The sequence below is a fragment of the Notothenia coriiceps genome, unplaced genomic scaffold (genome assembly GCF_000735185.1).
Source record: "Notothenia coriiceps isolate Sejong01 unplaced genomic scaffold, NC01 NC01_scaffold00031885, whole genome shotgun sequence".
Lineage (NCBI taxonomy): Eukaryota > Metazoa > Chordata > Actinopteri > Perciformes > Nototheniidae > Notothenia > Notothenia coriiceps.
This window is the reverse complement of record NW_011364586.1, coordinates 9540-21637: the sequence shown is the minus strand read 5'-3', so window position 1 is coordinate 21637 and position 12098 is coordinate 9540. Positions and strand designations below refer to the sequence as shown.

Here is a 12098-nt window from a genome sequence, read left to right as displayed (position 1 = left end):
TTAGCAGTTGCTGATCTAATTGTATTCTCTCTGTTCCATGTGGTTTAGGTTATGGGGTGAGCCAGTCAATTTGAGGGAGCAGCATGATGCTCTGGAGTTTTTCAACTCGTTGGTGGACAGTTTGGATGAAGCACTGAAAGCCCTGGGCCACCCCGCCATGCTGAGCAAGGTGCTGGGAGGGTCCTTCGCTGACCAGAAGATCTGTCAGGGATGCCCCCACAGGTGAGTGCAGTGCTATTCCCCCGTGAATGATGACTGAGAAATAGTTTCTAATATATTAATATTGTGTTGTTGTTGCATAATGATGTTTTGTGTTGCCAGGTATGAGTGTGAGGAGTCATTTACAACACTCAATGTAGACATCAGGAACCACCAGAACCTGTTGGACTCCATGGAGCAGTACGTTAAAGGAGATCTGCTTGAAGGAGCCAATGCCTACCACTGTGAGAAGTGTAATAAGAAGGTAAGAACGGAGCTGCATGTCGTTGTTGTTGTTGTTGTTGATATTAAGCCCTTTTTACTAGTTTGCATGGTTAAATCCATAAAAGCAGCCTCCTCAGTACTTCATCCTAGCGCCTGGTCTAGTTCTTGGATTAAAAACAAAAATCCTACATAAATATTTAAGCCGATGAATGTTTCCATGCAGATTCTTTATTCAATCACTTGGTTGGAGGTTTATTCAAAAAGACAGAGACGTAACCCTTTGCTCTCCTCGTCAGGTGGACACTGTGAAGCGCCTGCTGATAAAGAAGCTGCCGCCGGTCCTGGCCATCCAGCTGAAACGCTTCGACTACGACTGGGAGAGGGAGTGCGCCATCAAGTTCAATGACTACTTTGAGTTCCCCAGGGAGCTGGACATGGAGCCGTACACGGTAGCTGGTGTGGCTAAGCTAGAGGGCGATGACGTGAACCCGGAGAACCAGGTGATCCAACAGAACGAGCCCTCTGAACCCACGCCTCCCGGCAGCTCCAAGTATCGCCTGGTTGGAGTGCTGGTCCACTCGGGCCAGGCCAGCGGCGGACATTACTACTCCTACATAATCCAGAGGAACGGTGGCGACGGCGAGAAGAACCGCTGGTATAAGTTTGACGACGGTGATGTGACTGAGTGCAAGATGGACGATGAGGAGGAGATGAAGAACCAGTGCTTCGGAGGGGAATACATGGGCGAGGTGTTCGATCATATGATGAAGAGGATGTCGTACCGGAGGCAGAAGCGCTGGTGGAATGCCTACATCCTCTTCTACGAGCGTATGGACTCAATGGACAAGGACAGCGAGCTTGTCAAATACATCTCGGAGCTGACCATCTCCTCCACCAAGCCCAATCAGGTCAAGATGCCGGGTGTCATCGAGTGCAGCGTCCGCAAGCAGAACGTCCAGTTCATGCACAACCGAATGCAATACAGCCTGGAATATTTCCAGTTCATTAAGAAACTTCTGACCTGTAACAGTGTCTATTTAAACCCTCCTCCAGGTATGAATCCTTCTTCCTAGCGTGCTGGTGAATGGGTTGCTTGATTCAAAACCTATTCAATGGATCATGAATGTCTTTATTGTATATTAAAAAGTAGAAAATGTATATAGGTAGCTAGTTAACCTCATCTCAAGCCTTGGGATGTTTTCGGAGCACACGTTGCTGCCCGATAAAGGATGGAACCCAATCTAATTTTCCCACGCTGTCTAGCTCCGTTTTAAAAGCTTTTCTTTTGACCCGTTTAGGCCCACGAGGCAGAACAATATATAAATAGGCTAAAAGTCAATATTTTTGGAATAATGGATAATCAATCAACAAATTAAAATACTTGAATTATCCCTGGGGGAATTACGTTTTGTGAAAGTAGAACCGTATTGGCTTTAAAATGAATAGATATTTATATAAAAATAATTTGAAGTATAAATGTGCAATCAAAGACCTTGTAGCCACTGGGACAGCGGGATGTCCTTACATACGGGAATAACAGTCCGTCTCTGTACCACAACATGTGATTAAACATAAGGGATCAACAATGTACTTTATATGAAAACGTTTGACACATAAACGTACAGTCATGATGATTGTACGTGCATGATGTGGGATTTGAGTACAGCAGCACATCGCTCTCTCCAGTTATGACTGTATGCCAAAACCCCCAGAGGGATTCTTTGATCTTTTGAACAATGAACTCCTCATCGTATCTCCACTTTAGATTTCAGCTCTCTTGAACATATAGCAGCTGCCATTATAATTCAACTACTAATCGTTGACCTGCTTCTCAAAAAATGTATTCATAGTGTGGCGTTCAGCACAGGCTGCCGAGAAATGCACTGCCTCTGCACTGCATTATTAATAAAGCCAGAACCCCTAACTGTTTCACAGGAAAATAAATATATGAGGGCGTTATGTTTACTACCTTGCATCCAGTTTAGACACTAATGTCTTTTCTTCTGAAGTGATTTTTCCTTTTTCCCTACTGATCAAACACATTGACCCGGTATGTTAGTGAATGTATGATATATCATAGATTGATCGGCCTTAGTCGGAGACCAGTGCACTTTTTTTTGTAGTTTGCTCTGTGCCTTAACGCTGGAGTCTCCTGGTTGCTTTATCAACTGCCTTTTGTGTTTCATCCTAATTTAGGTTGGATTGAAACGGCATCATTTGTGATTTTCTGTCTTTTAGTGTCCCTTACATCGTTAGTCATATCTTGTACATGTCCCACAGTCACATCATTGCCTTTGTACTTCATGCACATTGGATTGTAATTGAAATGTTTAATGGGCTCGAAGCATTAGCAATATTTACAGTTTTCCTGGCATTGTAACCAGAGTTGTTATTTTATAGTCTTATAATTAGGAAACAAAAGTGTTTAATACAAATTAGGCTAACATTTGAGTAAACAGCCGTAAAGCTGAAACTCTGCCCTTTAACGTTATAGATGTTCTTTGATTGCAAAGCCTGTGTGCTGGAGCTCAGAGCCAAAACAAGGGCAGGTGCATCATTTCCATAGTTTTTGCACACTGCAATATAATTCAATTTATGATATGGGGTGTATCCAAGTTTTTATAATTTGCTTATTGTTAGTCTATAGGGCATAATTTTTGATGATGAATTATTTCGATATATATTCTCTTTAACAATTCGGTTACATGTTCCAACCTTGAGTAATATGTTTGTCTCTGGGTGTAGCTTAATGGATTGTTGTCAGCTTATTTTATAGTACTAATGAGTAATATTGTCTCTGTTATGTTAACCATTGCTCTCTTTCTATCAGGACAAGACCACCTTCTGCCTGAGGCAGAGGAGATTGCTATGATAAGTGCTCAGCTGGCTGCTAGGTTCCTCTTCAGCACAGGTTTCCACACCAAGAAAGTGGTACGGGGTCCTGCCAGTGACTGGTAAGCTCCGTCTGCCTCTGGGTTTTTAGATTTCCTCTCTGTTTCGTCCTCTATAACTTGTCTCCCTGTCCTTCCCTGTAGGTATGACGCCCTCTGCATCCTGCTGAGACACAGTAAGAATGTACGCTATTGGTTTGCACACAAAGTCCTGTTTGCATTCCCCAACCGGTTCTCAGAGTACCTGCTTGAGTGCCCGAGCGCTGAGGTCCGTGGTGCGTTTGCCAAGCTCATCGTCTTCATCGCTCACTTCTCCCTGCAAGACGGGCCGTGCCCCTCCCCCACCGCCTCGCCTGGACCCGCTACTCAGGTTGGTTCAGACTTCAGCTGAGCTCTGTGGAAAATGGTCTTTTTAATGGAGCCCTCTTGTAGCTGCTTGAATCATAGGTTTCCCGGAAGATAATTAACGCCGGTTACCACTGAGAGGCTTCTCATCCTGCACTTTTCATATTGATGTAACCCTGCTGTTTTCTTGCGTGTTGTTTTCTGTGTTCGTGTATCAGGGTTGTGATAACCTCAGTCTAAGTGACCACCTGTTGAGAGCTGTACTCAACCTGCTCAGAAGAGAGGTTTCTGAACACGGCCGTCACCTGCAGCAGTACTTCAACCTCTTTGTCATGTATGCAAATCTCGGTAAGGAGCGCACAGCATTCACAATCCTGCCATGTACATCTGTTCCTCTGGGAATGATAACATATAAGATCATGCCAAATGTTATTAATTGTTCGGGACTTAAAGATGTTTCCCCCCTTGCAGGGCTGGCAGAAAAGACCCAGCTGTTGAAGCTGAATGTCCCTGCCACTTTCATGCTGGTCGCTCTGGACGAGGGTCCCGGCCCTCCCATTAAGTACCAGTACGCTGAGCTGGGCAAGCTCTACACTGTGGTTTCCCAGCTGGTCCGTTGTTGTGACGTCGCCGCACGCATGCAGTCCTCAATCAATGGTGAGCGTTTCACCCTTCAGCCACAGAAACATTTGATATGAACGCATGGAAGAGAATTTGAGCCCAATGAAGAAAATCTAAATATAATCTATGCGTCTCTAACTCTAAATGTCCCCCCCCCCTCCAGGTAACCCTCCTCTCCCTAACCCGTACGGGGACACCAACCTGACGACCCCTGTGATGCCGGTGCAGCAGCTGGTGGCAGAGATCCTGTTTGTGAGGACCAGCTACGTGAAGAAGATCATCGAGGACTGCAGCAACTCTGAGGAGACGGTGAAGCTGCTGCGCTTCAGCTGCTGGGAGAACCCTCAGTTCTCCTCCACTGTGCTCAGCGAGCTGCTCTGGCAGGTAAACGGAAACAACATCTATAATTCTGAAGGTGGCGTACTTGTTTCTGTCCACAAGACTTCAGATTGTGTGTGTTGTGCGTCTGCAGGTGGCATACTCCTACACTTATGAACTGAGGCCTTACCTGGACTTGCTGCTACAGATCCTGCTCATCGAGGACTCCTGGCAGACACACAGGTCAGACTCACTGCTCTGTGGTTCATTAACAGCTGTTTGTTTTGACTGGGATCTTAATTTGACTTTAATTCGTTATTCGTTTGGTTGTGTAGGATCCACAATGTGCTGAAGGGCATTCCTGATGACAGAGATGGGCTCTTTGACACCATCCAGCGCTCCAAAAACCACTACCAGAAACGAGCCTACCAGTGCATCAAGTGCATGGTGGCCCTCTTTAGCAACTGCTCCGTGGCTTACCAGATCCTACAGGTACGGTACTGACAGGTGTCCTTTCATTTGAGCTTTAAGACTGTTTGGAAACCCTTTCTGCCTCTCCTAAACACAAGGAAACATATGGCCAAGATTTATTGATAAAAAATGTAACGTTGCCTTTTTTCTTGTTTTTTTACTTGTCAAAACACGATCATTAAAAACACAATGACTTGTGCACAACATGGAGAAAGATTTGAATGATATAAATGACTATATAGATCAGTGTGTTCCTCCTTCATTCACAGGTGTACATATGTTCTAATCAGCTTGTGTTTCTTCTGCATACAGAGTAATGGTGACCTTAAACGAAAGTGGACGTGGGCAGTGGAGTGGTTAGGGGACGAGTTGGAGAGGAGACCCTACACGGGGAACCCTCAGTACACGTACAACAACTGGTCCCCCCCGGTCCAGAGCAACGAGACCTCCAACGGCTACTTCCTGGAGCGCTCGCACAGCGCACGTATGACACTCGCCAAGGCCTGTGAACTCTGTCCTGAGGAGGTAATCACATTTTAACCCTCACTCACTCACACGCGCACACACACGCCACACGCGCACACGCACACACATATTTACATTGCCCATCAGTCTTAGGGACTGTGCTTAGGGAGCCAAACCATTACAGCTCTAGGACACTGTTTGTAGGTAAACATGTGATGTACAGTGGAAAACATCTGGATTTCAGAACAGCTGCTTAAAGTCCATATCAGACTTTTCTGATCAAACATTAGTATAGAAGGGGGGTTTTCTGTTGCATGCAAATATGCAAATATTTGGGAAAACACCTCAGTCAGACATATCTGATGTTGCCATGGGAACCTTTTAAAGGGGCAGTTTGGCAAAGGGCAATGACTATCTATCTAGATTGTTTTTTGAGTTCCTTTGTGAAATGTTCTGTCAAGATGTTTGCCTTCTCTCTAACATAATGGAACTAGATTGCATCTGGTTTGTGGGTTTTAAAGTGCCAACCATCAACAGCAATGTCTCTTTTCAGAAATCATTACCCGGTTTCTAAAGATAGTCCACCTTGTGAGCAGTTCCAAGTAACCTGTTCACGATTTCTGGAAAGACATTGCTAACGAGTCTCAGTCCTTTTTGTTGCTGCTTTGAGATCTACAAGTCAAGTGCCATCTGTTTCTATTGTATACGAGAAAAGGCAGACCCCTTCAGCCAATTTCTCCTACACTTGGTTATCCTCACTAAAACAATGCATCTATTTTAGATTTTGGGGTAAACTGTCTCTTTTTGAAAAAGGGTGTACAGTAGTGAAGGTAAAAAAGAAATCCCACAGATATTGTGTATGAACCAGAGGAGCTTAAACATCACACAACATGACCAGCTGTTAACTTTGTTTAAAGGTATATATGTATAACACTAATGCTAACATTAATAATCAATAGTTTTTATGATTATTTAATTGTTTATCTATCTAATGTCATTATAAATTGATCTTTGTTTTAATTTTTTTTAGAGTGACATTTATTTGATTGGACCCATTTACTAAAAGTGTTTCCAATAAGTCATTAAATGTTGAATGTCCGCCCTAAGCTACAGCCATGAATATGTTGCTATGCTGAATATCGTTTTGTCTTTTAGTCATGGCTGCAGTTCACGATGCATACAAATATCATTTTTTGTTCTCACTTAAAATAAGATACCTGTATTTTTATGTTGACAAATGCAGTCAAGTGACACACTTCTCCTGTAATATTCCACACACAGCTCAAGTGTACTCAGGGAAGCCCAGGGAAGGTCAGTATTCCAGGCACCACAACATAAAAGAAGGAAATGAAATTGTATTGAATAATCAGCAGAGAAACAGTTGGCCTATGTTTAGATCGCAACACATTTCACACTTTGTTTAGCTAGAATTTGAAAAATGTTAATTTATTTGTAGCTTTAAAAGTGATCAGAGGCAGAGGCTAGAAGCATTACGCCATGTTGAGTCCTCGTAGATTTTTCCCATTTTGTCAACTTTGCTCCATTTTCTTTTTGTCCTATTTGATATGCATTTAAAAGATAACTAATGTCACATAAAAAGCTATCCAAAGTGCTAGCGATGAATGAATTAGCACTTTGAGTTGTCAACAGTTGTATCAACAGTGCATACCTGAGATGTGTGTTATTGCTTTTCCCTTCACTTCTCAAACTGTGTACAATGTTCATGCTGTGGTAGTAACACAGATTGTGACCATAGATACAAGATTAAACCAAATTGCCCTCCTCCATCTTGTTGTCTCCTCGCATAGTAAAAGAAAAGGTGCACAGGCAGCCTTTTAGTGTAACTGGCATAATAAATCCTGTTTTACAGCGGCACAGCGAACACATCTTTGTTCTCTCGCTGCACAGTGACTCGCCAAAGCAACATCACTGGAATAGTCCTCCATCTCACTCTAGTGCTGTTTTTTTTTTGTTTGTACTCCTTCCCCCAAACTCAAACTGTGATGCCGCCAGCCACCTGCATCTGATTGAAAAAACTCTCAAAACTTCACATTAGTTACAACATTTAAACTGTGAGGACATCACTGTGCTATGTTCTCTATTATGCTAAGAATAAGAATAATTCAACATGACATGAACCCAACATACATTTTACTCTCTTCAGTTAGATGGGTGAATCAAAAACATTTAGAACATTTGAACAACATTTGATAAAAAAACCTTTGAACTCAGGTTTGTCAATCATTTTGCGTTAGATGTTAGATGTCATCCATTTCTAAATGAGCTTCATGTAAATGTGTTGATAGCTTGACAGGTTCTGTTGTTATTCCACTTAAGACTACATCACGTTATAATGTACGTTACAGAGAAATGTAAAATACCATGAAGCGTAGATATGTGATTTACACTTAAATGACGAGGCTGGTGTTAATTGACATTAATAAGATAACATGTATGTGCAGCCTTGTCTTCAGAAAGTGGCACAGTGAGATGACCTCCACAGAGGTTTCTTTGCATGTTTTAGATATTTTTGAAAATGAATTAGCCGCAGCTCTCCAGCTGAGAGGATGCTCTCGGGTGTATAATCCACCCACACACAAAATGAAAACTCGTTTAAACATAATTTACTTGATAACAGAGCACAGTTGGAAATGTAACTTCCCCACATAACTCAAAAGCTTCAAATTATACCCACTGTTGTTATCCAAATAAACTAGCAATTCCTGCTGTGTAAAATTCATAAAAATACAATCTTTTTTTACTTTGAAAGTGGAAATGAATTTGCGATAACGTTTCTCTCATGTCTGCTAGGAGCCCGATGAACAGGAAGCACCTGATGATCAGGACTCTTCCCCTCCAGAGGACACGTCTCTGTACCCCCACTCTCCTGGGACCACACAGTTTCAGCAGGTAGTGTCTCAGGGACCTTTACACCCTCATGACAGTCGGTGACGTATGTTGTAACTGTATTCATGCATATTGTGCATGAAGTGGAAGGTTTGTGTCTGTTTGTGTAGCCATGAATAAAGCCAGAAACAAGGCTTTACAGAATAGTTTGAAGCTTCACATTCAAATACTGTGCAGCTTAATATTTTTAGTTTTTGACTCTGCACAGTTAGAGTAATGACAATAATATTACACCATTTGTAGAATTACATTTCATTGATAGCATTGTTTCCAACTCCCGCGATCCAGACCTTTCTAAAAACTCCAGAGCCTCGTCAAGAAACCAAAATGCATAATCAAAAAAAGAAAGATGTAATTATTTCCCAAATTCTGATTTATTCCATATTGTTTACGTTTAAAACTTTAAGAAAACCACATTTTCCAAAAATGTCATGAACAGCTTATGACGGAAAAATACATAGCCAGGCTTTAGAGAATTGATCCTTGACTGTTCCTACAGTCTGAGATGTGCCCGGTCTAATTGTTACTGATAGGGCAGCTTAGTTTTTCTTCAGTCTGAGGAGAATCAGCCGCCAAGTCATCGATGTAGAAAAGTCTGCAGCCTCTGCTTGGTCAGCTGTGATCCTTTAAGTCCTTTGACTCCTCCCGGATATGTCCGTTAAAAGATTAGGATCATTAAAGGATTAGGATGGCAATACTCTTTTGTTTCTGTTATCGTCAACAAATCCTGTTAAAAGAGCGAAGCAAACCATGCATTAGTCCGTCTCCCAGGAAGCCACGAATCGACTCGGAATCAGACGTGTCCGTGATGATGTCACTCAGGGCCAAGCGTGGCGTGTTAATGTTTAAATGTAACAACGGTGCTTTATGCAAGATCAGGCATATGTGTTGGTGGGATTGGTTTGTTGTTGGTGGTCTTTAATAGGATTTGTCGGTGAGACTTAAAAATTACGCTCATTAAAAGGTTGAAGGTTACGTTTTATTCAATTAAACTTAAGTTACCAGACTATAACTTGGAAATGGTAATTAACAATGTTTTCAATTTTTCAAGTTATTTTAGAAGTTTACTGTTGCAGACATTTAATAAACTGAATGGACTATTTATTAATGATTACCACATTATTTTGAAACCATTAAGAAATATTTTGTAAAATCTATAAACAAAACATAAATGGAATGAGCAAACATTTAAATAATTGTGTTTATCATCTATTTGTTTATCAGTCTATCAATTACTTATAACTGTAATACAGGTTTTAACTGATTATAATACATTGTTAAACTGCTCCCTCTATATATGTAATGTTGATACTTCATTTACAAATCAATAGGAAAATAATTACTTGAGTATTGTGATGAGTCTCGTAAAGTTCTCATAGACTTATATACAATCTGACCAGTGGAGGCGCCCCCTGCTGGCCATTAGACAGACTGACGGTTTAAGGCAGTAACACTGATCACCACTTGTTTACAATCCACTGATTTCTGTCCCCTTTCCCCCCCTCCCCAGAACAACCACCCCCATGGGCAGCCGTACACCGGGCCTGCTGCTCAGCACATGAACAACCCTCAGCGCCCCGGTCCTGCCTCGGCCCCGACTCCAGGGCCCGCCCAGACCCCCCCCACCCCAGGCCCCGGGCCCACTCCCGGCCCAGGCCCGCGAGCACAAGATAACTGGGAGAGCACCGAGGAGGTCGCCCCTGCACCTGCACCTGCACCCGCACCCGCCCCTGCCCCCGCCACCGCCACAACCTCCACCGCCCCAGCGCCTGCCCCGCCTAAGGAGTAACGTCCCGCCCCCCCTGCTGTGCCTCGAGCCTCCATCGTCCCGCTCTCCTTCCTCTCATCCTCCGGTCAACAGAGCTCCTCGTCGGGCCTCTCTCTGTCTCTCTGTCTCTTTCTATCTCTGGCCTCAAGGCAGGGCAGAGCTGGTGGCCTCCTCCTCCTCTCCGGGCCACCTCTCGCCTGTGGGGGGGGCGCTCTTCCCTGGCCTGGGGCTGCCTGACGGTGCGACAGGGGCCTGCTGGCGGCTGCAGAGGCGAGGGAGTGGAAAAGAGTTCTAATAAAGAAAATGTACCCAGAGCCGACGATGCTGATGCGCTTGTCTACACGACGAAAAGGTGTACATAGTATGTTAATGTTTTTGACTGTTCAGATCCCCCAGGAGCATAACTCTGTGTGGTTTGCTGTTGGGAGATGTTGCAGATATTATGAAAAACAAAAATGGATATTATAAATAAGAAAAATGCCCAAAAAAACCTGTAAGAAGACAACAACTCCTCTTTGTTTTATCACCCATGCTCAGCAGTAAAGTTTGTTCTACCATCGGACGGTTACTGGTCATTCAACTGTAGAAGGACGCATTGTTATTATCATAATTATATTATTATTCTTAAGCTCCTTGGCAACCTTATGACCCATGCCGAATCAACTCACGAGCTGTGGTTGGTTTTAGTGTGAGATCTGGAATGGTTGGGTGGACTTTTACGGTGTTTGGTTGATGTGAAAAAGCAGTGATGCAACATTGTTCTGAAACTCATTGCCTTTATTTTCTTTTCTTTTTTGTTTGTTCTGGTAAATAATTCAATCCTTTTTGAAGCTCTAGTTAATATGCTGTAACATTTAGCATGGCTTCTCACCAGAATAGTGTAGCCCGATGGAAGACTTGTGATCATAACAACCTAAAGCTGTTCTTAATCCACATCTCCAAAAGGGTGTTGTGACCCTTAGGTTTCTTTTTCTTTTCTTTTGTTTTTTTTCTACTCATCTACCCTATCTACAATGAGGGCGATATTTTGAACCAATGTATGAATAAGTGGCTTTTCAATTGCACATTATAATCCTACAACTTCAACATTTGGCAGTCCGTTTTTGGTGGGATAGACAGCTTAGCTTTCATATTTAGGAAATCTGAAAAACGAAATACATATGCAACAGAATCACTGCACTGGGTTATCTGGTGTTTGATAGACTGTGGTTCACCTCCGTCTCTGCGATAGAGCCTAGTCGTAGACACACTCGTTGACCATCGGCCGCCTTTCTGCCGTGGAGCTGGTCAGGTTTGGCGGCATGGATTTGTTTCGGGATGAAGTAACTAACCCTCGCGCTGTCGCTCCACGGAGAATAGGTTCCCCAGCAGGGTTCACCGTAAGAATAGCGGCTGGTTAGTCATGTTGCAACTCGAGCTAACTTGTAGTTCTGTAGGAGTAAAAAGGTAAACATCAGTAAATACTGTATTTAATTGGTAACTTGAATGCATGTATTTTTTCTTTTTTTTTGTCTAAAACATACCAAATACTCCTGCAAATGAAAATATTCTGCCCATCGTATTATATTTAAATATTTTTGCTCTTATTTTATAGAATTTATTTTGTTGTATTTCACTAAAAATAGAATTTGATTTAAGAGGAACATTTTTGTCCTTGTGTTATTTTTAAAGAAGATATTGACTGTACAGAGTTCTGCGCCCTGTTTTTTGCCGACTTTTGTTTTGGCCATGGTGTGACGTTGAATTCTGGAGCTACAGTCGCGATGTGGACTTTCACTTTGTGAGGTTTTTTGTGCACAGAAATATAACAAAAAAAGCATTGCGCCCTTAGCAAATAAAGAACGTGGAATCTTGCCCGTGTCTCATTTTTCACATGTGGACAATAAACA

General features: G+C 42.7%; 1 protein-coding gene across 6 annotated transcripts in view; it reads left to right on the top strand.

The window, feature by feature from the left end:
• The window catches only part of usp9 (ubiquitin specific peptidase 9), a 38432-nt gene extending 26334 nt beyond the window's left edge, over positions 1-12098 (top strand). For 4 of the 6 annotated variants that reach the window (XM_010788582.1, XM_010788584.1, XM_010788580.1 and 1 more), the window contains 14 exons: positions 49-222; positions 322-463; positions 720-1476; positions 3254-3377; positions 3459-3684; positions 3878-4007; positions 4113-4316; positions 4444-4664; positions 4753-4841; positions 4934-5090; positions 5382-5594; positions 6816-6845; positions 8346-8444; positions 9952-12098. In XM_010788582.1, the coding sequence (XP_010786884.1) occupies positions 49-222; positions 322-463; positions 720-1476; positions 3254-3377; positions 3459-3684; positions 3878-4007; positions 4113-4316; positions 4444-4664; positions 4753-4841; positions 4934-5090; positions 5382-5594; positions 6816-6845; positions 8346-8444; positions 9952-10230 (2845 nt within the window). In that variant the 3' untranslated portion in view covers positions 10231-12098. The remainder of the gene's footprint in view (positions 1-48; positions 223-321; positions 464-719; positions 1477-3253; positions 3378-3458; positions 3685-3877; positions 4008-4112; positions 4317-4443; positions 4665-4752; positions 4842-4933; positions 5091-5381; positions 5595-6815; positions 6846-8345; positions 8445-9951) is intronic. The other 2 variants (XM_010788585.1, XM_010788583.1) reach the window with 1 other exon arrangement.